The 23,312-nt window shown below is 54.2% G+C and overlaps 10 protein-coding genes across 10 annotated transcripts; 4 read left to right on the forward strand and 6 right to left on the reverse strand.

The window, feature by feature from the left end:
- Nucleotides 1-148: 148 nt before the first annotated feature.
- Nucleotides 149-1,472, forward strand: MYCGRDRAFT_108533 (uncharacterized protein; the record flags this gene model as incomplete). The annotated part of the gene is made up of 2 exons (XM_003853707.1): nt 149-439; nt 1,082-1,472. The coding sequence occupies 2 exons, from the start codon at nt 327-329 to the stop codon at nt 1,470-1,472; spliced, it is 504 nt and encodes a 167-aa protein (XP_003853755.1).
- A 529-nt stretch (nt 1,473-2,001) lies between these two features.
- MYCGRDRAFT_108534 (uncharacterized protein) lies at nt 2,002-2,895 on the reverse strand (the record flags this gene model as incomplete). The annotated part of the gene is made up of 1 exon (XM_003854457.1): nt 2,002-2,895. One exon carries the CDS (start codon nt 2,731-2,733, stop codon nt 2,002-2,004), a length of 732 nt encoding a protein of 243 aa, XP_003854505.1.
- Nucleotides 2,896-5,764: 2,869 nt separating this feature from the next.
- On the reverse strand, nt 5,765-7,087 carry MYCGRDRAFT_69603 (uncharacterized protein; the record flags this gene model as incomplete). The annotated part of the gene is made up of 2 exons (XM_003854456.1): nt 5,765-5,925; nt 6,070-7,087. The coding sequence occupies 2 exons, from the start codon at nt 7,085-7,087 to the stop codon at nt 5,765-5,767; spliced, it is 1,179 nt and encodes a 392-aa protein (XP_003854504.1).
- An 18-nt stretch (nt 7,088-7,105) lies between these two features.
- MYCGRDRAFT_91566 (uncharacterized protein) lies at nt 7,106-9,862 on the forward strand (the record flags this gene model as incomplete). Its single annotated transcript, XM_003853708.1, has 4 exons — nt 7,106-7,127; nt 7,324-7,345; nt 7,593-9,391; nt 9,672-9,862. The coding sequence occupies 4 exons, from the start codon at nt 7,106-7,108 to the stop codon at nt 9,860-9,862; spliced, it is 2,034 nt and encodes a 677-aa protein (XP_003853756.1).
- Nucleotides 9,863-11,114: 1,252 nt separating this feature from the next.
- On the forward strand, nt 11,115-12,386 carry MLE (muconate cycloisomerase I, MLE; the record flags this gene model as incomplete). The annotated part of the gene is made up of 1 exon (XM_003853709.1): nt 11,115-12,386. The coding sequence occupies one exon, from the start codon at nt 11,229-11,231 to the stop codon at nt 12,384-12,386; it is 1,158 nt and encodes a 385-aa protein (XP_003853757.1).
- Nucleotides 12,387-12,572: 186 nt separating this feature from the next.
- MYCGRDRAFT_69615 (uncharacterized protein) lies at nt 12,573-13,365 on the forward strand (the record flags this gene model as incomplete). The annotated part of the gene is made up of 3 exons (XM_003853710.1): nt 12,573-12,746; nt 12,819-12,947; nt 13,003-13,365. 3 exons carry the CDS (start codon nt 12,573-12,575, stop codon nt 13,363-13,365), a joined length of 666 nt encoding a protein of 221 aa, XP_003853758.1.
- Nucleotides 13,366-13,550: 185 nt separating this feature from the next.
- On the reverse strand, nt 13,551-14,596 carry MYCGRDRAFT_99487 (uncharacterized protein; the record flags this gene model as incomplete). Its single annotated transcript, XM_003854455.1, has 4 exons — nt 13,551-13,777; nt 13,842-13,969; nt 14,095-14,428; nt 14,482-14,596. The coding sequence occupies 4 exons, from the start codon at nt 14,567-14,569 to the stop codon at nt 13,551-13,553; spliced, it is 777 nt and encodes a 258-aa protein (XP_003854503.1).
- Nucleotides 14,597-16,249: 1,653 nt separating this feature from the next.
- On the reverse strand, nt 16,250-17,470 carry MYCGRDRAFT_79890 (uncharacterized protein; the record flags this gene model as incomplete). The annotated part of the gene is made up of 2 exons (XM_003854454.1): nt 16,250-17,159; nt 17,217-17,470. 2 exons carry the CDS (start codon nt 17,313-17,315, stop codon nt 16,335-16,337), a joined length of 924 nt encoding a protein of 307 aa, XP_003854502.1.
- Nucleotides 17,471-18,168: 698 nt separating this feature from the next.
- MYCGRDRAFT_20234 (uncharacterized protein) lies at nt 18,169-21,246 on the reverse strand (the record flags this gene model as incomplete). The annotated part of the gene is made up of 1 exon (XM_003854453.1): nt 18,169-21,246. A coding segment is annotated over one exon (3,078 nt), but the record flags the coding sequence as incomplete, so codon positions are not given.
- Nucleotides 21,247-21,900: 654 nt separating this feature from the next.
- MYCGRDRAFT_108540 (uncharacterized protein) lies at nt 21,901-22,832 on the reverse strand (the record flags this gene model as incomplete). The annotated part of the gene is made up of 3 exons (XM_003854452.1): nt 21,901-22,114; nt 22,170-22,584; nt 22,766-22,832. The coding sequence occupies 2 exons, from the start codon at nt 22,436-22,438 to the stop codon at nt 21,901-21,903; spliced, it is 483 nt and encodes a 160-aa protein (XP_003854500.1).
- Nucleotides 22,833-23,312: the final 480 nt, after the last annotated feature.

Genomic DNA, 23,312 nt, shown 5'->3' on the forward strand with positions numbered 1-23,312 from the left:
ATGAGGTATAAGCAGTGACGTAGTTCCTCCTTGTCTTCGCGTTTATACTTTGAGGCTCCGCGACCTGCGTCTTCCATGAAGGCTAATCTTAATAGTCCATTGCTATCCCAGTGTACATACTGTCGTTCTAGATACACTGAACGACTGTGGAGGTCAACGACACCTACGCTTCAAGATCGCGCGAATACAAGCTCGATTCGCCACCGCTACCGTTGGACAAATCACCTCTAGCTCCCATACACCTTGGTACCTTGTTTCTTGCATCTGATCATCCTTCGACATCGACTGCACTCGCAAGCTGTTTGCATCAAGCATCATCATCCACGATGTCTGGCCCATCCGTTGTCTGCATTAAGAGGAAGAGAGGAGACCAAGCTCCGGATGCTTTGTTGCTGGAGCGACCCGGCAAGAGACGACTGAATGACGCGGTGGGCATTCAGTATGTGCGGCAAAGGAATACCACCGATCAGCCAGGACTCGATGGAACGGTGAAGCAGCGGGATGATCAGCTTGGACAGGATGTTGGAATGGGTCAAGGGGAGGAGGCCGGAGCAATATCACATGGAGGCACCAACGGCGAAAGTGCAAGAGTCGCGAAGGAGCGACGTACGTTTCACTTGACGCAGCATCGTCCGAGAGAGACCGGCGCGAAGAAGCGGAAGACACGGGAAGATGGAGTGGCCACATTCATCGAGAGGGACAGCAAAAGAAGTACGCGGGCTCTACACCATCCGGACACTCGCTCTAGCAATGTGGAAGACGTCGCAGCAGCTCCTGAAGCACCACTGAAACGACCAGGTCGGCGCGCAGCTGTGATCAATAATAGCAGATCGACCGAGGCTGGCTTTGATCGAAAGGACCAAGGTCTGGCTAACGAACTTCATGCCTTCGCAGAGCAAATCGTTGCTAGCGAGAACAAGCCCAAAGTCACTGCTTTGCCGAAACTCTCGGGCACTCGTAGTCGCGAGTTGCACAAGCAGAGTACGGCGAGACAGGAAGTCAAAGCTGTAGATCAACACGGCGATACCGACATGGACGAGGACGCCGATTATGTTTACGACACGTACGTATTGGCACCCAGTGTGGCTGACGGGGCGGTCCAGGTGGACGACAGCATTGATACGGCCAACGTCGGCTATCTGGTGATCACCGACGAGGATCAAGACGTATGGGAGACGTATCTCGAAGACGATCCCAGCGACAAGGACTGGAATAGCGACGAAGATGATGAGAATGCCGAGGACTGGTACGGTGCTGATTACCCGGACGACGAGATGGCCTCTGACGATGAGTTTGGCCGCGGGGAGCATGGCTATCGTGCTCGCGGTGCAGCCGATGACGAGGAATGGGACGAAGATACTGGAGCATTCAGCGACGACGAGTATGAGCGTCAGATGAACCCATGGCGCAAACAGACGCCGCAAAGCTTCGCGAGGTATCTGAATGGAGAGGAAGAGAAAGAACTTGCATGAGTGAGGGCGCGAAGAGAAATGTTCGAGTATGATGTGTGTGGGAAGAAGTTTTGCTGGAGCCTGCGCCGAGGCGAAGCGATCATGGTCGACACCAGCCTCCTGAGTGTTCCCTCGCTGTACCCGAACGCGCCGTGCATCCAGCACACTGGCGACGGCAATATCTGGCCCCCACGCGGTCGATGACTGCCTTTTACGTAACTCTCTCGCCCTTCAACGATGGAAGGTTCCACCTCTTTCAAGAGTATTTCTGGCCATTCAAGCCGCCATGCCTTAATGATATCGTTCGATCCGCCATAGCCACGCTATTGTATACACCATTATATGCTGCTCCAGGGCCGTAAAACAATCGTGTGCCTCCCAATGCCCGGCCGTCCCGAATGTTCCACCGACTCCACTGAGCATGACTGCGCGTCCATCGTTGTTGGGACAGATCCGGCCTCGAAGAGATCGTGTCTCCACTGTGGGTGTCGAAGATGGCGAGGCGGTGTGATGGTATGATCGGAATGGTGCGTCGGTCAGTGAGGTGGTCTCAGCCTGCGGGAATGTAGCCGATTTGGACGAGGAACTCCTTGGAGAAATTTCGCGCGCGTAGTTCGACTTCTCTGCAGTCGGCTGCGAAGGTGCCTGGCCCACTCTTGAGGACTTCAGCAAGGCCCCAGTCGCGTCTGACTCGATAGTAGACAGACGTCAAACCACCTTTGGACCGCTGACCAAACGTGTCGGCGAAGCGGTCTTCGATCTCCGGCCAGCTGAGGTCTCGCATGATGCGCGCGTACATGATGAAGAACTTCTGCTCCTCGCTGTAAGAAGGTCGTGGGGCACGAGGCTTCCTCGTCATGGGATCGGACGGCGACCACGGCGGACTCGCGCCCGCTGCATCGACGCGGTAGCTCGAGAATGGCACGTGCTGTGGCTGCAGAGGAGGAGTATACTCCGAGGGCTGCACCCGCACGTAGGAATTTTCAGATGCCTGCAACGGGCCCGACGCAGATGCACTCGGGGAGAAACACGGCGATGATGAAGACGCGAACCCATCCGCACTTGGCGGCCCGCCCGTCACCGCGAACGACTCCTTACGTCCTGGCGCCCCGCTGTTGCTGCTGCTGCCCGCCGGCCGGGAATAGTCTGGCTGCTGCTGTCGCTGCTGCTGCTGCTGCTGCTGCTGTTGGGCGACCGTCTCGGGAGTTGATAGGAGGAGATGAATTGGTATCCTGCCCGAACGTTCGCTTTGCCGACCGGGTCCTTGTTCATCGGCGTCCATTTCTTCAGGACGATGACACTAAGGAACGAGAATGTCTTCGGTCGGCAATCAGCAACCGATCGAATCCATTTGAACCCGCGAGACCGTTTGACAAGGTTCTTCGTGCTGCCGAGCCTTGGTGTGCACAACGAAAGTACCGCGCGCGACGTGTAACCTGCGAGTGCTGTGGAGTGTGTTCAGTTGGGGAATCAACCCCGGCGGGCTTCCAGACTAGGTGCAAGATGTGGGATTCGGGGCTTGTCAGATTGGGCCGCACAGGACGAGGAGGATTCACTATGAGGGGGGACCCAGAGTAGTGTTTCACGTTTTTTCAAGCACGTGCATACGTAGTCGGCATCGAAGCTCGAGGCGGATCGAATGAATAGTGCTGCTTAGTGCTGTTCCAGCCACTCTGGCGGTCTATTCAATTTCGGCTGAGCTGTATAAGCACTGACAGTTTACGACTAGAACAGCAGCGGCGACCCTGTCGGGCTGCTTCCGAAGACTGGTTGCTGTGAAGAATAGCCCTGCCATCGCCTGCATCTTCACATCGAAAGATGGGATCTTAGATCCTCCACTTGCCTGACCTTGTTTGGGCCTAGACCACCGCGTGAGCGGTCATTCGAGAAAGCTTTGGCTTTCCCTTCGCGGCAGACAACTTGGGTCCTCCTAGTGTCGAGCCTATGGACAAGAGACCATCTGCATCTTGCCGCGTGCCTGGAACCTTTGTCGCGTCAATGCATCGATGATGGGTAGGCACGGAACGTTTTGTTCCATGGTGACTGTGAAACATGGTCTGGTCGTCAGATCAGACCTGGCTAAGGTCGGGCCTGGCTACCGTGTGTCGTTCAATCCGCCATTGAACGTTGATATGGACAGCGAACGATTCGCATTGTGTTGCTACATGCTTCACCGGCATCATTGTTGTTGTGGGGCGCAGTCAAGCAACGGTCAGGCGCACAGTAGTCTCCAGCGGACAACTGATTTGTCTCGAAGCTCTGACATGCTCGTCGGGGTCACTCCGAGATGATAGAACCACGCCATGCGAGGATCCGCTCAGATACAGTGGGGACGCGGCAACATGCCACCGACTCGAGCTCCCCAACAATCGCCTGTCGGCGCTCGGCATATCCGCGCATGGTTCGCTATGGGGAGGGATGGTTGGTCGTAGAGGATCCAGAGCTTTGTGCATCAGCGATGCTACCAGCGGATGTGGTCGATGAAGTCGTCGATGCACAGCCAGATGGCGATCTGACCGACTCCCCGACAGAATCCGGACTTCTGTCCGACTGTGTCAACATCACTATTGAATCACGTGGCAACGTCGATTCCCGTACTATTCTACGATGGACACTGGACACTTTCTCCATTCTCGGATCTCACCTCGCTATCCCAAGAGCATGCACATGCAACCTCGCCCTGCCAAGAATTTCAGCCTCGCGAGTCGCGGCAGTAGTTGAAAACATCCTCCTCCGCCCTGTGCTGACTCCATCAAGAGGCCTGGCAACATGGAAATTCAGATGTGGTCACTGTCCGGTCTCTTCTGGACGGTCGTACCTCTATATTCATTGATGGGAATGCGTCACGGCTTTCCTCCAACACAGCGGACATAAAGCCGACAAGGTACAGTCGCATTGCGCATTGCGCAGCCGGTCGTCACTAGCCTTTTCGGCACCTTGAACACCGCTCATCACTGGCTAGAAAACGATTGCACCCACAAGCATATATGTACCTCGGATTTCTCTCTCGTTGGCTCCTTTTGGGCTGTGGATTCAGCTACGACATCGGATTGGCCTTAACAAGGATACTGCCAAAAACAGTGGATTCCGAAGGGCTGCAGAAGACGTCCGGCGGTGGGTCTCACTGCGCCGCAATCCTGCGGCATCAATCAAATCACGCGATAGAAGGCCACCGTGGCGGTCGAAACGGTATCGCAGATGAAGTCGACGGCACTTGGTCGCACAGCAGCAGCATCACACTCACTTCCCTGCTTATCATTCTAGGGCTTCGGCGACTCACGGCCGTGCCGGAACCTCATTGACACCACTTCCGTAGAACACGCCAGCGATGGTGGACCACGCCTTCGGCCTTCGGCAACGCGCAGAGCTCGGCATTGCGACAGCAATCAGCATCGTATCTGATCATTCTGATGGTTGCTCCAGCCTGTACCGTCAGAGCGGTTCAGCGGAGGAGCTTGTGCTTCATGCATGCCGACCCTCGACCGGACCCGCATTCGACGCCCGCAATTCATTTTCTATGCTTTTCTGGGATTACGAGACCGGCATCTGTGAAAGTCCGCCTCCGCCGCCTGCTGGCGTGAAGCGAGCTGTTCTCTACAAGCATGTGCACACACGAGCCAACGATGATAGGATTCGGTCTACGGTAGCTTTCGCAAAGGTACTGTCTTGCTGGAAGCTCCAAACTCAACTGAATGACCTGACGTGGGAATAAGGCCATAATGGCTACAGTCAAACATTACACAGTGGCGCGAGGGAACATGAGGATCTCATACCCGCGAGTTCACTCGTCTCAATAACATCGAGTTCACTTGTCTCAATAACATCTACCTGTGTGCTGTGTCAACAACGTGCCCCATACAAGTGTCTATGACCGAGGGACCGACATGTCGTCTTCGGCTCCGTAACCGAACCGACGATCAATGAACGTATTTTGACACAGCCAGCGCCTATCAGCCTTTTAAGCCTAGCCCTAGCGGGTTCCCTCAGAAGTATATCTCGATGGATCGGACTTCACATCATAGATTCACAAAGTGATGATGAAGAAACAGTGCCCAAAGCGCAGGAGCAGATGAACACGTGGCTTTCGTTTGGTCGCGCAAACACGACCGCATGCAGAAGGCAAGACATGCATGGCCCAGCCGTAACACAAATACATTCTGCCAGCCACAGGGCGAATGCCCTGACACACGAAGTACATCGACGATATATGTTGCGATTCAGATCAGATCTCGTTGTCTACCGCCAGTGTTCACCAGGACCGTACATGGTCACCAAAATTGCTGCATCCGAACGACTCCCACACTCGCTCGACTCTAGATGTACGATACTTTCACGCCCATCCCGACCGTCTGCTTGACCTTCCCCCAACTGTTCTCTAGCGTACGCTTCAATTTATCTCGCAGATCTCGCCGCGCGAGGACGAGCACGAAAGCCAGCACGAACATCATGAATCGCATCAGCGCCATGTTTGTTCCTGTGACGCTGCGGCTCGCCTGTAGCACCATCTGCTGGAGATTGGACAGTGCTAGTGATGCGCGGTTGTACAATGTCGGAGTGACAGTCCGAGCCTTCTTTTGAGGTTTCGCAGGTGGTTTCGGAGTCGATTGTGCGGGGGAACCCTGGGTCGTGGGTTTGCCATTCGCGGTGTTACCATTACCATTCAATGCGCGTGACGATGGAGCAGCGGTTGCAGCAGATGAAGCGCGGGCTGCCTTCTCGGCTTCGGCTGCCTGCTTCATCTCTACGTCTCTTCGTTCCTGGTCTTTGCGTCTGGCCTCTTCGCGCTCCTTCTGCTCTTCCATCTCGCGCTCTCGCAGTTCTTCCAGTTCACGCTCACGTTGGGCGGTACCGTCCTTTTCGTCCTTCAAGCTAGCCAGCGCGTGCAGAAACGCTTCGCGGCGCTCGTCATCGAGCATGTCGTTCATCTCGATGAAGGTCTGCGCGTAGTCCAATTCGTTGTTGGCTGGCAGCACGTGCAGAGTGTACAGCTCCAGGATCTTCAGACGTGTGGTCAATTCCTTCGGCGAAGATGTTCCAGTCGACATGGGCGTGGGAATGCCTTCCTGCATGAAGGCCATCTGCGCCGCATCGGCTGATGCAGATAGATATGCCTCCAGACGCTGCTGGTTTAATGTCTGATCTTGCATGTGTCCCAACAGCAGCGTGGCCAAGTTCACAACCACGTCCGGATCAACATCTCCCTCACTTCCTCCATACCCGTGCTTGACCACATCTTCCCAGATTGATCCTTCGCGCGCTTTCGTCGCTAATTGTCTCCATCGTGTTGATCCGAACGAGTTCTTTCCTTCCTCCGCGCCCAAGTCGATGATGGCATGTATCAAGCTCAAGTAGAATACCCACACCTTTGTCCTTGTACCCTTGTTGCTCTGCGCGATCGGCGCTGCTCCTGTCTCTCCATCCGCGCTTCCATTCGCCGATTGTTGAGGAGTCACTATCGGTTCGAGAACTTCCAGAGCCTCCTTGAAGCGCTTGGTCAGGTATAGCTGGGTGGCCTGCTTGTAGGTTCTGACGATAAGCGAAGCCGTGGTGCGCGACCGCGAGAGGGACGAGATCGAGCTCGAGAGATACTGTGAGTCCAGTGAGTCCTGATACGTGACTGTTCCGGTGGTAGCCATGTCTGAGCGAATTGTCGAATGACGGTATCGTGTCGCGCGTGTGAGTGTGAGAGCTTGGATGTTGAGGTGGTGCGGGTCATGTGAGAGCCGAGGCCCTGGATGAAACGCGTTTTCCGCGTCGACCTCATCATGCCATACATGAAGAACTCAAACAAATTCACTGACAACTCTACACAAGAGGCATTGATACGAGCACCATCAATGAGTACGTCGCTATTGTTACATTGATCTATCAGCATACGAGAGCACCTGGTCTGAGTAAGCCCGTCCGCCATCGCTGCTCATCACATTTCCGTGAGACATTGGGCATTCTGGCAAACTTCCACCACCGCCTCATCCAGCAGCTATTCTTGTCATCGACCGGTAGATTCACCAGCAAACACGCACATGCGTTGACACGGCGCTCGGCGCATGGTGGTCGCAGAGACTCTCATCAGCCAAAGCAAGTCTGCTCTCGCTCATTATCCTCACCTGCTCTTCCCTCGTCAAGCTGGTCTATTACCAGACTCCTTCCACGTCTACTTCCCTTTCTCTCCACAACACACTCGACTACTGAGCATATACCGAGCATTGCTTCCACCGATAAGGCGAGGAATACCGCCAGCATGGACGTCGACAAAACCTCATTCTACCCGCTTCTGCTGGACATCCTCACCGACATCTCCGATGCAGCCTTCGTCACCATAGATCTCGAGCTCTCCGGCATTCCCACCAAGGACCCTGCCGCCGGTAAACCTACCCTTCAACAGCGATACTTGGAAACGAAGGAAGCAGCTGAGCGGTATCAGATACTGCAAATCGGCATTACCTGCGTGGAGCAAGATGCCTCAAGTGGCAAATACGTTCTGAAGCCTTACAACTTCGACCTCAGTCCAGTGATCAATGAGCGCGGATTGGACGTCGAGCGGATCTTCTCCTATCAATCTGGAGCAGCCGAGTTCCTTCTCAAGGTGGGATTTGACATGGGCCGTCCGTTTACACATGGCGTTCCATACTTATCTCGCGCCGAGTCAAAAACTGCGCGGGAGAAGTTCGTGAAGAGGAATGATCGAGGTGCCGTGGCAGACATTGCAATCAAGCCTACCGAAGTCGAGTCCTTGGCCTTTCTGGCTCGTGTCAGGTCGCAAGTAGACGAATGGGTGGCGTCCACCTCTATGAAAACGCCGGAGTATCTGAATATTGTGCCTTTCGACTCAGACAACGTAAGCAATGAGCAGAAGCAGGAAGAGCTGTCACGTTTCGAGAAGCGTCTGGTCCATCAAATTGTCCGCGCGGAGTACCCTGAGCTCACGACTATCAGTCGGCGAGGTATGATTCAGGTTATCAAATTTGACCAGGAGCGAGAAGATCGGATTGCCGAGGGACGCAAGCGTGATCTCGAGGAACGCATTGCCCGTCAGAAGGGCTTTAGGTGGATCATCGATGCTATGCATGGTGGTAACATCACCAGCCTTGATTTGCGGGAATGCGCGAGGGATAGCGTGACAGGAGAGTACATCTTTGTCAACATGGATGACATGAAGGGACAGTTCCACCGTGCACAAGCATTGCTGAGGAACAATCCGAAGGTCCTGGTCGGCCACAACTGCTTCCTCGACTTGGTCTACATCTACCGCACCTTCATCGGCACCCTCCCAGACACCGTCGAGGAGTTTCAGAGAAAGCTTCACAAGCTTTGGCCCGTCATCGTGGACACCAAGTACATGTCAACGCACAATTGCGGTGACATCAGTCCAGCTAGCTCGCTTGAGCAAATTGCCGAGCAGTTGAGCGCTTTCCAGACCCCCGGCGTTGAGGTCGACCCTCAGCACTCGAAATATACAGATCTCGCTGCCTTCCACGAGGCCGGATACGACAGCTTCCTCACGGCTCAGGTGGCGGTGCGGCTATCTGCGAAGCTGGAACGTGAAGGCGCCTACGTGGATGACGATGCACACGGGGCTGAGCTGAAGGACGGTATGGCGGCTGTGAAGTTGACGGAGAAGGCACTCGACCATCAGAGCGCAGCGAACGGATCGAAAGCAAATGAACAGCAGGTCAATGGACAGGCGGATGGGACAGACAGTCTTAGAGAGGCAAACGGCTTCACTCCGTCCGTCCCTGGGCACAAGTGGAAGCGAACGGGTGAGCCGACGCTGGAGGCTGCGCCAGAAGGAGACTTCTTCGAGTACGATCCCACGGACCGCAAGCCTCGCGGGCAGTCCATCGGCACGACCATTCCGGGTGGAATGCCTCGCTTTGGCAGCGACTTCTGGCGCGTCTACGGCAACAAGCTCCGCGTGTTCGGCACGCAAGAAGGCGTGTGTGTGCTCGATGCTTCGGCTGAGTGGCCAACTTCGGACGAGGGAGGTGTTGAGGTCTGAGGAGGTTTCGATCCGGTGTGCTGCGAGCATGAGAAAAGTTGCGCTGTCTCTCCCCCAAGAAGGAGAACCGAAAGCGTTCGATTTGAGTTGTGTGCTGCTTAGCCATCGAGTAGGTGCGAGCAATCCTAGGCAGAGCTGCATTCATCTCAACAACCCAAAACTTCTGTTCCTATTCTGTTCTCTATCGTAATGCTCCGTCGTGATTTATCATCGCTTACCAGGCCTCTTCGGTCTGGCGAACCCACTGCTCGGTTTCGTCTCAGCAGCCGCTGGTTCAGCGCCGGTCTCTCCACCACCTCCCAGCATCTCCGCTGTAATCTCACTCGGCTCCGTCGCCTCCAGCGACTTCGAAACCACAATTTGTGCGTCCCTCTCCGCCACAATCCTCGTCCAACTTTTACTCGTGCTGTAAATCATCCTCTCCTTAATCTTGGACCCCGTTGGACACGTATAAATGAACAGAATATTCGCCTCCGATCCTGCTGCCGCCGCTGGGTGCGAGTAGAATGTGTATCTCGGCTCGTCCTTCGCGATCAAACCCGCCACGCTCTCCGGCTGCACCGAGTCCACTGAAGAATCCAACTGCAGCGTCTCGTTCGGTAGCACGTACTTCAACGATACCAGTGTTCCTCGACACCCTTCCTCTTTCAGCGACTGTAGTGCCTCCAACACGCCTTCTCCTGTTGGCACATTGACTTTACTGCTCACATGTCCGCGGCGTGTACTCGTTCCCTGCGACTCTTGTGCCTCTGCATCTTTGACACCTGCTAGTCCGGCTTCTTCCTCCGTCAACGGCGCAGAGAGCTTCTCGTGCTGCTCATGTTTCGCCCAGCCCTTCGCCGTGAGTTCGTCGAGTTCAGTCGCAAACAACGTATCGCGAAACCTTTCGATGCCGAGTTCTCGGACGAGCGTCAGTCGTGTTGAGGCGAAGAGCATCTTTTGTCGTACGGGAGCGGCATTGGGAACGAAGGTCACTGCTACGTAGCCGTTGGCTGCGGAAGGGTCGACTTTGAGGAGAATGTAGGTCGCGGCGGTGGAGGAGAGATGTGATTGGAGCTTCTGGAGGTCTTCTTTGAAGTCGGAGGATTCGAGTGCAATGGTCGTTATGGGTACGAGTTGTTCGTTGGAGATGCCTGCGAGGAGGGCCCGCTGGTTCGAGGCGGAGACGAAGGTGTTGAAGGCATCGTGGAGCTCTTTCGAGGCTGGACAGTTTGTTAGTCTGGTAAAGTGGCTGTGTGCATGGTGGTTTTGTTTTTACCTGAGATTCCTGACTGCATGGTGAACTGATGTGTTGATGTTGATGTTGATGTTGTTCACAGAAGTTCCAGGTTGTCTCAGCTACGATGTTGAAGTGCCCTGCCAATGGAGGGGTCGACGTCGTGGGTTCCATCAACTCACCAAGCCCTCGAAGCAACATGGAATCTCATCAGGACACTCTCGACCGGAACATTTCTCCCAACGCTCTCAGACCTTCTATCGTTGTTGAAACGTCCAGAATCGCGGCGAGGAGCATGGTCCCCCTTCAGAGCCGTGAGAGAAAAATAGATCCGTGTACCCGCATCTGATGCTGCCATCCGACCCGAACTCCACTTCCGCTCACCTTCACGAAGTACTGTTCCGACCAGTATTGCCGAGAACACTATCGACGGTATTGTTCATCTGCCCCTCTGATATTTCCATTTTACCATCAAGGTTCCCATAAGAAGCTCCAGTTGGGTCGTGTAGGCAGCATCGAAAGCAAGCCACAACATCAAGTCATCAACTCGTACGAATCCACGATGGAGTTCATAGTCGGTACCTTCAATCACCCTTCCCTCTTTCTCCTCCAGTTCCACCCACCTACAGCCTCCTCCCCCGGCACGCTCAATTTTATAAAGGAACACGCCGCTATCGGTGGCCACTCCTGGCTCTCCCTCTCAAAAGACAAGAAATATCTCTACTGCACCGCTTGGACTTCCAAACCCTCAATCGCCGCCTACCGCATCGCTTCTTCCGGCTGGGATGTCCAGTTCATCAACGCAAAGCACGTCAAAGCTCTTTCGGGCTACGTCTGCAGCAATGAGACCCACGTATTCAGCGCAGGCGGTCCTTCCGGCGAAGTCTTCAAGCTTGAAGCCGATGGTGCGATTGGCGATCTCGTGCAGGAAATGGACTTTATCACAGGCCAAGGCGAGAACCAGAGCGAGAAACGTGGAGCTGTTGCACATGGAGACTTTGGCGGTTTGAGGCATGGTGCACATAGTGTGGATTTGAGCCCGGATGGGAAGGCGCTGTATATCGCGGACATCGGGAGGAATTGCATCTGGACGTACAAGGTACTGCACTCGAAACGAGCGATCAACGACCCACCATTGGAGCTTGGATCAAAGCACATATCACCGAGGAGCCATGACGGTCCGAGACATACCTGGCCACATCCGAGCGGAAAGGTTTTGTACAGTTTGCAGGAACATAGCAGTATGGTGGATGTCTTCGCGGTGGCCGACGACGGCGTGACGTTGGAGCACAAGCAGGGTGGGAAGCTGTTACCAGAAGGCAAAGACTGCAAGGAGTTCTGGGCGGATGAAGTGCGGTACTCGACGGGCCCGGACGCTGCGAAGCCGAAGTATCTGTATGCTTCGAATCGCGGGCTGGAGTCAGGAACGCTGGGCTATGTGGCCGTATTTGAGCTAGACGAGCAAGGCCTGTTGAAGAGCGAGCAGGCGATCGACATTTGGCAGACACCGACCTCTGGTGGGCTTGCGAATGCAATTGAGCCGGCGCCGTGGAAGAAGGAGTTTGGTGATGTTGAGTACTTGGCTATGTGCGATAGTGAAGAGGGGATGGTGTTCGTTTTGAGCTTTGATGGAAAGGCTGTGAAAGAGGTTGCGAGAGTAAATCTGGGCAAGACGGAAGATGGCAAGGCTATTGGTGCTGCGACTCCAGTGTGGTTGTAGCAGCAAGATACTACATTGCGTTACTCTCATATCCAATTCAGACTGGCCATGAATATCGACGGCTCGACGACCCCCACTCTCATCAATTTTCGGGCCCCTCCAACGCGCCTTCCTCGCGTCTCCCTGCACGTCTCCTGCCTGCACAATTTACACCTTTAATCTCATACACTCTTTTGTCTTCTCGCAATGGACCTCGACATATCAGACATCCTCGCATCCGTCTCTGCGCCTTCAATCCCACAGAAAACCCTCGATCTCCAAGCCCTGACGCGAGCATGGATCAACGAACGCTCTTCGCCGGAGCTGCTTCCCTACCCGACAGAACTGATGCAGAGAGCTATGGATGGGGTCAAGAATCAGGTGTGGCATCAATGGTCCTATGGAGGCGCTCAGCACGGAATGCGACAATGAATGCTCATGAGTGGAATGCAGATTGAGATTATCGAGTCCATGACCGGAGCCATGGACCCCACGGCCAACTTCACGCTCATAATTCTGCAAACAGAATTGGAAAGAGTAAAGTTCTTATTACGATCGTACCTGCGAGCTCGGATTGCGAAGGTACGTTTCTCATTGAGAGGGACGGAGAGTAAGACTGAACCTATTGAACGAATAGATCGATAAACATCCTCTCCACTACCGCTCCCTCGCCGTCTCGAGTGCTCCCGACCGACCTCTACTCTCAACGCTCGAGATACAATATCTCGCTTCGCACCAAGCATTACTGGCATCGCATTACCATTCTTCCTTCCTATCACTATTCCCCGCAAATCTACAACGGCTGGACGACACAGGCGGAGGAGTCAGCATGGTGGACAAGCCGGACGAGGACACAGCGGTATTCTGCAGGGTGCTAAGAGATGGATTCGCGCAGAGGCCAGCGGACGATGATATCGAGCTTAAGAGAGGGGATATATGGGTACTCAGATGGAGTGCGATCAAGGACAGCGTTTGGAGTGGAGACGTTGAGCTGATATGAAGAGGGCATGGCAGCGACGCAGTTCACAATGATACCCGAGGAAGGAGCGACACAAAGGCCGACTATTTGCAGTGGATCGAGTCATGGCATATATGCTACAGTCTGCTATTTGGCCTACAGTTAAGCTCAACGATCAGCTGCATACAGGGCTCCAGGCTCGAGAGCCTCCTGCTCAGTCATCTGACTTACGCAGCCCAGCTTCGCTCGCCCTTGAGGAACTCATCGAACCAAGCGACAGCTTGCAGGAAAGCAGCCTCCTTCGCAAACTTGTTCGGCTTCTTCGAAACGTCTGCTCGGACTGCAAAGCCGTGCTCGACGTCCGAGTACAGAGAAATCTGGTATGGGATCTTCATACCCTTAAGAATATCCTCAGTGGCTCTTCGCTTCTCGGCCGGGAAGATCTGGTCGGTTTCTGGACACGGTTTTACAGTTAACAGCTCGTTCGCAAATTTGAACGGATGGACAGCTCAACATACCCGCAGCGGCGATGGACAGAGGTCCGGTTAGCGCCTTGATTTCATCCTCCTCGACAAACGACGGATGTGCCATGAATCCGACATCAATGCCCTTGCCGCCAGTCATGAAGCGAGCAACGTATTTGGCACTACGAAGGGTGGAAGGTCAGCTCTGGCCCAGTCGTCGGGATGTTGATGCGGGCTTGGACCTGCAAGCAAAGCTCAAGAGACAGTCTCGGGCTGGGCTGCAGGCGTTCTGCCCTTTCCCTCTTACCCGAAACAATAACCTACAGATCCCAGCTTCTTCACGCCTAAGTTGGTCTTCATCTCCTTGATGACAGCCTCGACGATGGGATCAACCTGCTTGTACGTATGTCCACCGGAAGGCCCAGAGGTCGTGAGCCACTTCATGATGTCGAAGCCCTCAGGTGGGTTGAGCGAGACTGGATCGCCCTCAAACAGGTCAGGGACGACCGTGAAGTAGCCATTAGCGGCGAACTGGTCTGCGATGAGTTGGACGTTGATAAACTTCTGCCCGAGCACATCCGGTAGGAGGAGGATGCCGTGGGATGTGTCCCTGGACTCAGGGTAGCTGAAATAAGTGTTGACTGTAAAGTGGATGGTCAGAGTGGACAGGTTGGGGTGCTCCTGCCGGTCTTACTGTTGCCAATGTCCTTCAGCTCGCCCTTGGCCTCGCCTTCGTGCTTAACGCCAATGGAGCAACATTTGCCTGGTGGGTTGGATGCCATTGTGTTCGAGATGTTTGTTTGGTAGCTGTCAGAAGCAGGTGGTGTGAGAAGTGGTATGATGGTGGGCAGGTGCGGTGGACTCCACATAAAAGTGCAATGGCTCTGCACTGACAGCGAGCTGACAAAACAGACGTCACCAAGGTGCCTCATTGCCCCGCCAGCCCACCTTCCGGTCGCCGAGCCATATCCGACGTCGGCACAGGGTTTCTGGAGATACCGGACCCGACATCGCATTTAAGCTTAAGCTGTCAAGCCTTTTGACAGCATCTGTCGAAACACGGACGCCATGAATCGTACGGTTCAGGAAGCAGGGCGTCCTAGTTCAGTCGTACAAGAAGGGGAGCGAGGCAGACACAGGCGAGTTAGTAGACATGCTGAATGTGCGTAGAGAGACAGGTACATGTAATCTAGTAGACATGCGAAGTAGCCATACAGGTAAACTCCTTGCTGTGCTGCGGGTCTTTAGTTGAAACTGCCTTGTTTCCCTCTTCCTCGCCCTCTGCCTCTTCCTCGTCCTCCTCGTCGTGGCGCGGGTGACCTCCGTCTTGTCTCTCGGTCATCTTCTCGTCCCTCGAGAGGCTGGCTATCTCCTCTTCTCCGATCAGAAGCAGGCTGATTTCTCCTTCCGGAGATCAAGTCATCCTCCCTTCTTCGCGCAGGTTCATGGTCGGGATCACCTCCGTAATCCAACCCGCCTCCCTTTCGGCTGGCCAAACGTGCGGATTCGCGGCGGGTTTGAGAGTGGTCTTTGTCTCTTCGTTTCTGCGCAGGAGGTAGCGTGTATCCTTCGCGCTCGCCAGGTGAAGGTTCTCGTCCTCTTTTCCCCAGTGCTTGTCGTCTGCCTGGCTCAGCCTCGGCCGCTGCTGGCGCTTCTCGGACACGCCTGACCCTTGGTGCCTCAATAACCTCTCCGCTCTCAGAGCCTCTTCTCCTTCCTTTCGCGACCGGATCCAGCTCCTTTAATGCCGACTCCAGACGCTTGATATATTCCCTCACCGGCAGGATCATTTCCTCCACTGTCTGCGCCGTGATCGTGGCCAAGTCCCAATTTCCCGCCTCGAAATCCGTGTAGGCGTCCTCCACTTCCCTGCTCAACTCTCGCAGGTATGGCTCCCAGGTCGTTTCGGTGATATCCTTCACTCCGCCAAACTGGCTGTAGAGCGACCCTCTCTCAGCTTGTAGGTCCGCTGGTAATGCTCTGTATTGCTCGAAGGCTCTAGTGAAATTCATCATCGCTAGGCGATGTAATAGCTTCACTTTATCGAGGTAGTGGCGCCTGGTCGCTTTTGTCTGTGTGAATCGGTATTTAGCTGGCTCCATAGCATTCGGTGGCGTAGGAGCGCCTGCCTTCGATCCTGTCGGCGACGACATAGCTTTTCGCTTGGAGCTATTTTGCTTTTGAAAGATAGGTAAAGAGGGAAAGACGGTCGTGAGAGTTCTGACAGAGGAGGTGGTGGGCTTTGTTTGCGAACGAGATGGCAGTAAGATCCGTCTCGGAATTTGAGCTGGCAAAGAAAGGACAATGAAAAAGGCGCTTTTGACTCGCATTGTTCTGCCATTGAACATGCCCGGACACGTCTCTCCCTGCACGTAGCGAGACCAACCTACGCGAGACCAATGAGCTGATCCTTTGCGAGTACTGACCGTAGAGACCAAAGAAAAAGTACTCACCTGACAATTCCACCTGATCGTACTCCTTCGAAGACCTCGGTCACTTTGGTGTGCTGTCTCACGTAGTATTGCTACCTGTACAAACAAGACCTCATCACCTCCTTCCTCCCATTTTGCCGTAGTTCAAATTACTTCGTGCTGTTGTTGCGAGTTTGTGCACGGCCTGTCTCCTGTCCCATACTGCGGATCTTCCCTCCACAACAGCAATCAACTCGTCTGCCACCTTGTGCGCAAACATGTCATTCCCACTTCCTCTGCTCTTCCTCTTCATCGCCGCGTCCAATATCCACATCAACGCTTGCCTTCTCCGTTGCCGCAGACCAAGCGGAACGGGGATCTGAAGCGCCACACCTCCTCCTGCAGCACCCTTCTGTTGTCGAATGCGGAGGAGAGGTGCAACGCTGTCAATTGCGAGTGTGAGGTAAAGGACGGGGTTGAGAGGAAGATGACTTGCGGGTGGTGCGCCGGGGAGCATAGATCGAGAGTCGGCGTATGTTGGTGCAGGGTTGGTTCGTAGTACGTTGAGGATGACCGCCATGTTTCGTTGCGCTACTGCCTTCTTGCCATCCTTCATGAGCAAATTGGTCACTTGCATGACAACAGGATCGTACCTGTAGTCCTTGACCGCGCCCTGAGGCAGAGGAAGGTCTGGCAGTGGGAATTTGTGGCCCTTGTGCGTCGTCTCTGGGAGGTTTGATGAGGCGTCCAGCTCGGCGGCATATTGTGCTTGCTGGGCTGCAGAGGGCAGCATTGATGGGTCGAGCGAGGACGCTTCGGAGTTTTGAGAAACCTCGACCTGTCGGCGCGCGAGTGTCGAAAAGGCTCGTGTGGAGGGTTTCGCTGGATTGTTTCCCTGCTTGACTTCGTCCTTCATGACCTGAGGCGCATTCTTTCGTGTCTCCTTCTCCTCTTTCAGGATCTGACGTGTCGTTAGCAAGTTCGGAGCTTGATCGACCAGAACCTTTCAGTTACACACATCTTGCACCGGCGTGCCTTGGGTCAGATCGGGTCCTTCGCCACCTGTGATGTTCGCCATCTTCGCTGCCTCCTCGCTCACATGCTCGGCCTGGTTCATGTTTGGTCCAACCTCGCCCTCGTCGGCTTTGGGTAGGTCGCTGCTTTTGTCGGCAAAGGAGCGGTACGCTGGTCGCTTGACGCCAATGACTGCATTGCTGGGTCGGAGTACGGTCTGGCGAGGTCTGAACGCGCATGTGCGCAGCACTGGGATGGGATTGATCGCAGGCATGGTGAGTGTTGTGATGGCAAATGTGGTCCTGAGATGATGCTGCTCCAAGGGCAAGAGCGCGATACGCCAAGACGCCAGCGAAACTCTATTCGGCTGCATCTTCGAGCGTGACGACGGGAGTCTAGCGACATTTTCTATGTAGAATTGGCTCCCAAGATCCAACACGCGTGCGGTCTGTATCTCATGTTCGTGGGTAGGACCCAGCGAGTTCAGATGGCAGGCGCTTGCTCGATTACGACCCCATCGCAAAGATGTGACTCAGTCCTGAGCAGACCATTTCGTGCACATATGTACTATCGAAACGACTTGACTTTCAGAATCCAAACTTGATGTCTTACACATCAAACCGACGACAACGACGATGAAAGCAGGTTTGGGCCTTCATGGAATAGATATCCATAATCTCTCATGCAATTCATCATCAATGGGTAGCCTTCTCAGACCACAAATAGCCTCTGTCATGCCACGCAAGTCTTTCTCCTCAACCGTAACCCTAACCCTACCGCTCAAACATGGTACTCTTCTCAACATCACTCGCCGTACTCTTGATACTTGCCGCCGAGCTCTCCGCCACAACCGGCTCCACGACCAATGGCTTGTCGGTGATGACCGCTACCTTCTCGCCTTGATCCGCCTTATTGCCCTCGCCCGCATCTGCTTCTGCCACATCCAGCAGATCTCGACCGTGATCCTCCCCGTCATCTTCATCATCGTCCTCTGTTCCGCGAGTACTCGCGCCACGATCAAGTTCCTTCTGTGCCTCGTCCATGCGCCTCTTGACCTCCGCCGCGACACGCATACCATCCGTGACGATATTATCGAGCATACCGCGCAGGCCTTTGCCTGGAGCGACGACACCTGCCGCAGGACCGCCTGGAGAAATGATGCGCATCGGAGAAGAGTTCGGTGGAGCGTTGTGAAGGTTGAGGAAAGATGGGGACGTGAGGGTCGAGGATGGTAGAGGCGCGTCCGCGAGGTGGAAGCTGTTAGCGAATCCAGAATCGAAGAACGCTTCTAGCGTTTCATCGGCGAGGACTAGCATGCGGAAGGTGGGTAGTGTAATGTGGAGGGGACTTGACGGATCAAGCGCGATGTTTGCTGAGACATTCCTGGACTGGGTCTGACCAAAAGCGTTGGTGGAGGGCCGTCCGAGGAGAGAATTATCGTGAGGTGATGTGGAGCTGTGTGAGAGAGGATGGTCCTCGTCGCTGACTGGCTCGGGCATCGTGACGTCGTCGTCAAAATCGAGAAGGTTGTCGTCCTTGGAGTCGCCGACGGCAAGTTTGCTGACTTGCTCAGCTCCAGCGTCGACGTTTTCGGTCGCCTGGCTATCCGGGTCGGCGTACTCAAAGCATCTTCTTATAAATGCTGAGACAGCGGAGAGGAATTGCTCATCTCGTGATATCGGTATGCCATCTGGTCCTTTCTCTTCTATGCTGCTCATTGGACTGCCGAGAACACCTCTCCTCGAGAGGAACAAAAGCGCTTCCGAAATTCGAAGCATGCCTTCTCGATCTACCTTGCCGTCGTTGTCATCGTCGTACAGATCAAAGAAGTAGGAGATGTTGCTCATGATATCGCGGTTCCCCTTGATCGGCGCAAGACCGTACACAACGTTCTGCAAGCTTAGCGCACCATTGTTGTCAAGATCCCAGCTCCTGAATAGTCGCTGTAAGAACTCATGATCTGCTGGTTCGGGACCAGAGCCCCAAGGTGACATGTTGATTGATTTGCTTCGCAGGGTATTGCTGAAGTAGCCATTGTTCGGCTTGTCCTCCTTCGTGGGCGATGTCGGCGAGTCGGTCACGGCCCATTTTGTGACGCCTGCGAGGAATTCTCTAAATGCATCGTAGTCCATGAGAGTTGCGCTGGGACCAAGGCCGACTCGTCCGATTTCAGGAGCGTTGCCAGGTACGCCGGTAACTATCTCGGAAGCCCTCTGCTTAGCGATCTTCTGGCGACGATCCGTCTCCGACTGGATCATCTGTGCTCTTTGCTGACGCTCATACAGAATGCTGTAGAAGCGATCGTACAGGAACCCAAGGTCATTCGTAGAGAGCTTCTTGCTCTCTGGCCCGAGATTGCGTATCGAGGTTCGCTTGGCAAAAGATTCAATGTTTTCTAGCACCGCAGATTTGTGCTTTGAACGCTGTTCGGAAATGGTGTGCTGGGTAATGCCTTCGAACTCTTTGAATGCAACGACCATCAAGGCTTGGAAGTTGGTGATCGCGCGGTGTTTTGGATTTTCCGACTTCGGGTGTGCTGATTCTCCCAATCGAGCAAAGTATGACTTCAGGACTGAGATGAATGTACCATCATCTGTCGCATCCAGCAACTCCTCGCCATTTATTCGAAGGATAGCAAGCCCGACCTGGAACAGAACCTTGGGTCCTTCCAGAAAGAAGACATCGAGAACTCTGAAGGCAAATATCAAAGGCATGCTGTTGATATACAGCGACAGAAACCATGGTAATGATACGACGGAAAGCTGGACGTCGTTCTTAACCAGATGATCCCAGATGATCGGCATCGTCTTCTCCACCAAGCTTTCGAAAACCCGCTGGTCCAGCAGTGTCCCGTACATCGTGGTCGAGTAATAGCCAGGTAGAAGCTGATCGCATAGTATTGATAGCACGTAGAATGCCTGCGATTCGGAAAGGTAGATCAGGAGCGCGGCCACCACAATGTTCATCGCCTGGCAGTATCCAACCTCCTCATTCGTCCAGCTGTATGCGGTCAAAACCCTGCGTAGCCTGCCAATGCCCTCTTCGCTCTGAAAACCGGCGTACTCCGGAAGACTGCGATTGAGATCCTTTTCGATCTCGTCAATGGCCAGCGACCCCTGTCCTTCGAATTTGGCCAGCGTTTCTTGATATAGCTTCGGCTTGTGCAGTCGCAAGAAGAACGAGCCAGATGTCAACTCCCAGATTTCTCCTCGCAGCAGGTTTGGTAGTCCCACTCGTATCAACCGATGGAAATCTGCCTGCCGCACGAGCGTCGTATTTCGGCCGTTCTCAATCATGTACTCGTGCCATAACCTCATCTTGCTCTTGTCTCGCAGCTTCCTCGTGTTACCTGGATACTTGAATATGCTCCCCAGACCAGTATCCGGTGCCTTCCTCGGCGTCCCATCAGGCATGTCCGGCTTCTCGTCGCTTTCGAAATCTCCGCAGAGGAAGAACTCAGAGTAGCACTCCTGCGCTACGGTACGCATGTTGTCCACCTCCTTGATCCCCTGCCTCAGCCCTCTCTTCAATCCGTCACAAAAGCGCTCGCATTGCTGTCTGCTGCCTTCAAGCTGGATCGTTAGCTTGGGCGGTGCTGGCGCCCCTGGCTTGTCCTCGGTGCCGGCGTCAAAGCCATTCCAGGTCGTTATCGACAGCGCGAACATGTAACTCTGGGTATGTAGCCTCTCCACCCGCCGTACCGCACAGAGAGGTAATGTGAATCCATTGCCAGCGGGTCCCGTGCCATGTGTCCTGCCAGTAAACGTACTGCTAGCGCTCGTGCTCGCGGTGCTGACGAACGACGTCTGAACTGTAGAGAAGCACAGGAACTGCTCGCTCAAGTGCAATTGTCCGACATAGTGTGTCCCTCGTTCCCGATCCCAATTGCCCTTGTCCCAACTCCTAGGCCCATTTGGCTTGCTCCCGCTCTCCTTCTTCCTGCCAGGGAGGGTGAGCTCCGCGGTGATCTCGTAAAGCGGACTCTGGCTGTCTGGAAGTCGGAACTGGTGTCTGAATAGTTGTGCTTTCGATGGTCGACCTGAAGCCGAGATTCCCAAGGGGCCAGGGAGCACGCTGGGATCGATCTGCTGGACGAGGTTCGATGCCTTTTGCACGAGCTGGGCGAACATGCTGGGCTGGGGATTCCGGGGTCAATCGATGGACGATTGCGAAGTCATATCGTTCAGTCACCAGTCATCGGCTATGTCATCTTTGTTGAAGAGAGTTTATTGGTTTTGTAGAGAGAGTTTGTGTTGTTTCAGGACGGCTACGCGTGGAGGAGCTAGTTCTACAGCACATCAGCGCGCTTGGCACGACGTCGTTGGCATTGCCAAAGAGCTGTACAGAATGATCTTCCGGCTCTTTCGGGACTTGAACAATGCGTCGTCAGCAAGGAAGAATGTCCATTCAATATATTCAACCGGATCACTGCTTCTCCAAGCTGACAGATGATGAATGAGTGTTTGCCCGGAAACAATCCACAAGATCGATTAGGATGCGCATTACCGCCATTACAGCAAGGGTATAGAGCTACAAGCAGCGATTCCAAACATTCCAACGCCATATCGCAAGAATTCATACTCGCTAAAAACACGACTCGTACAACGTCACCGATATATCGCAGCGGTCGAGTACTCAACGATGCCATGCGACATCTTGGTACCCATGGCCGCAGGTCCACCGTCCTCCTAGGCTTTGGCGCGACCAGTGTGCAGTGTCCGGCCACTGCGATGCAGGAAGAATACCACGGTACCCCAAACCGCAGTGATCAACCATAACAGCATGTTGGTCAGATCCACCCAGACAGCGTTCTTCATTCTTTGGAGGCCGTGCTGCTCCGGGGTTGGCTTTTCTCCGATGTACATGTTGCCGAAGAGACCAAAGAGGGCAGTCCAGAGGATACTGTGATTGTGATCAGTCCGAGCCACTCGCTCTGCCATACAATTTTGCAGCTCACAAGAGTATCCAGTCCCAGGGGAACAGCTTTTGGCTCGGTATGAAGAAAAGACCAGCGTATAGAAGGATGGTGATAGCAGAGAGTCCAGCCACGACTTCCGCAAATACCCATTTGCCATCGGCATGGTCGGCCCTCTGAAGGTCCACGCCGTAAAGACCCGCAACAGTGAGCGCCAGCACGAATTGAAAGAAGCGAAGCACAAGGCGTACGACACCTCCAATCACACCTCCCGAACCATCACGGTTGATAGCTTTGTCGAGTATGGCCATGGCGTCGTGTCTGCTTTGGAAGTTTTTGTCGACGGGTGGCCTGGTCGCAAAATCGTCCGCGAAACTTTGTGTTTTTATGCAAATGCGGCGCGATCTCTATTGCGGCTTGAAGATGCTGCGAAGGGAGCAAATCGTGGTAAATGCGACTGATTAAAGATCAAACGTCAGATACAGCCGTGTGCGGGGAGCCTTGTGTGCCAGACACGAGTAACGGATGATGTTGTAGTGAGTTTGCTCGCAAAACAGACAGAAGCAGCAAATGCAGAACAGGATAGAGAAAGTGAAATCTGGTTGTCGGGGTCGCGACTTCGAGGAATGTTGACGCACCTGTATATACAGCGGGTCAGATCGTTGATGCCACTCGGGTTCACAGCTGGCGACAACGGCGGGTCGCGACGACGCAGTGTTTTCGTGGAGGGAAAGATCGCTGTGTCAGAGTGGAAGTCGGGAACGGGCTTTCGTATCGCGAGGAGACAAAAGTTCCATTCATCTCACGCGCCCTGGTAGAGTTGAGACGTCAACGTGCAGCGGCTCGGCTCGCTGGTTTCATTTGCGACTTGGATGTCTCGTTTCTTTCGCACATGACTGATCTGTGCTCGTCCGGCGGCTACAAACCCAAGATTTGCAAGAAAGGCATCCAAGAGCTTTCTGCTTGGCCAGTCTTCCTGCCTCGAAACGTGGCCGAGTCTGATACGACAGCCGTGAGAAGTGTCGTGGAAATGGAGTTGTTCTGGACGAGAGTTCGCGACCGAGTGACAGCGGAGAAGACGAGGGAGATACGTATTTTGGAATCCGAATAGGCTGCCCCCAGCGCTAAATCCCTCGACTCGGGGACTAATTTGAATAGATTTGAGCACAGTATTAAACGGGACAT

Source organism: Zymoseptoria tritici, chromosome 3 (genome assembly GCF_000219625.1).
Source record: "Zymoseptoria tritici IPO323 chromosome 3, whole genome shotgun sequence".
NCBI lineage: Eukaryota > Fungi > Ascomycota > Dothideomycetes > Mycosphaerellales > Mycosphaerellaceae > Zymoseptoria > Zymoseptoria tritici.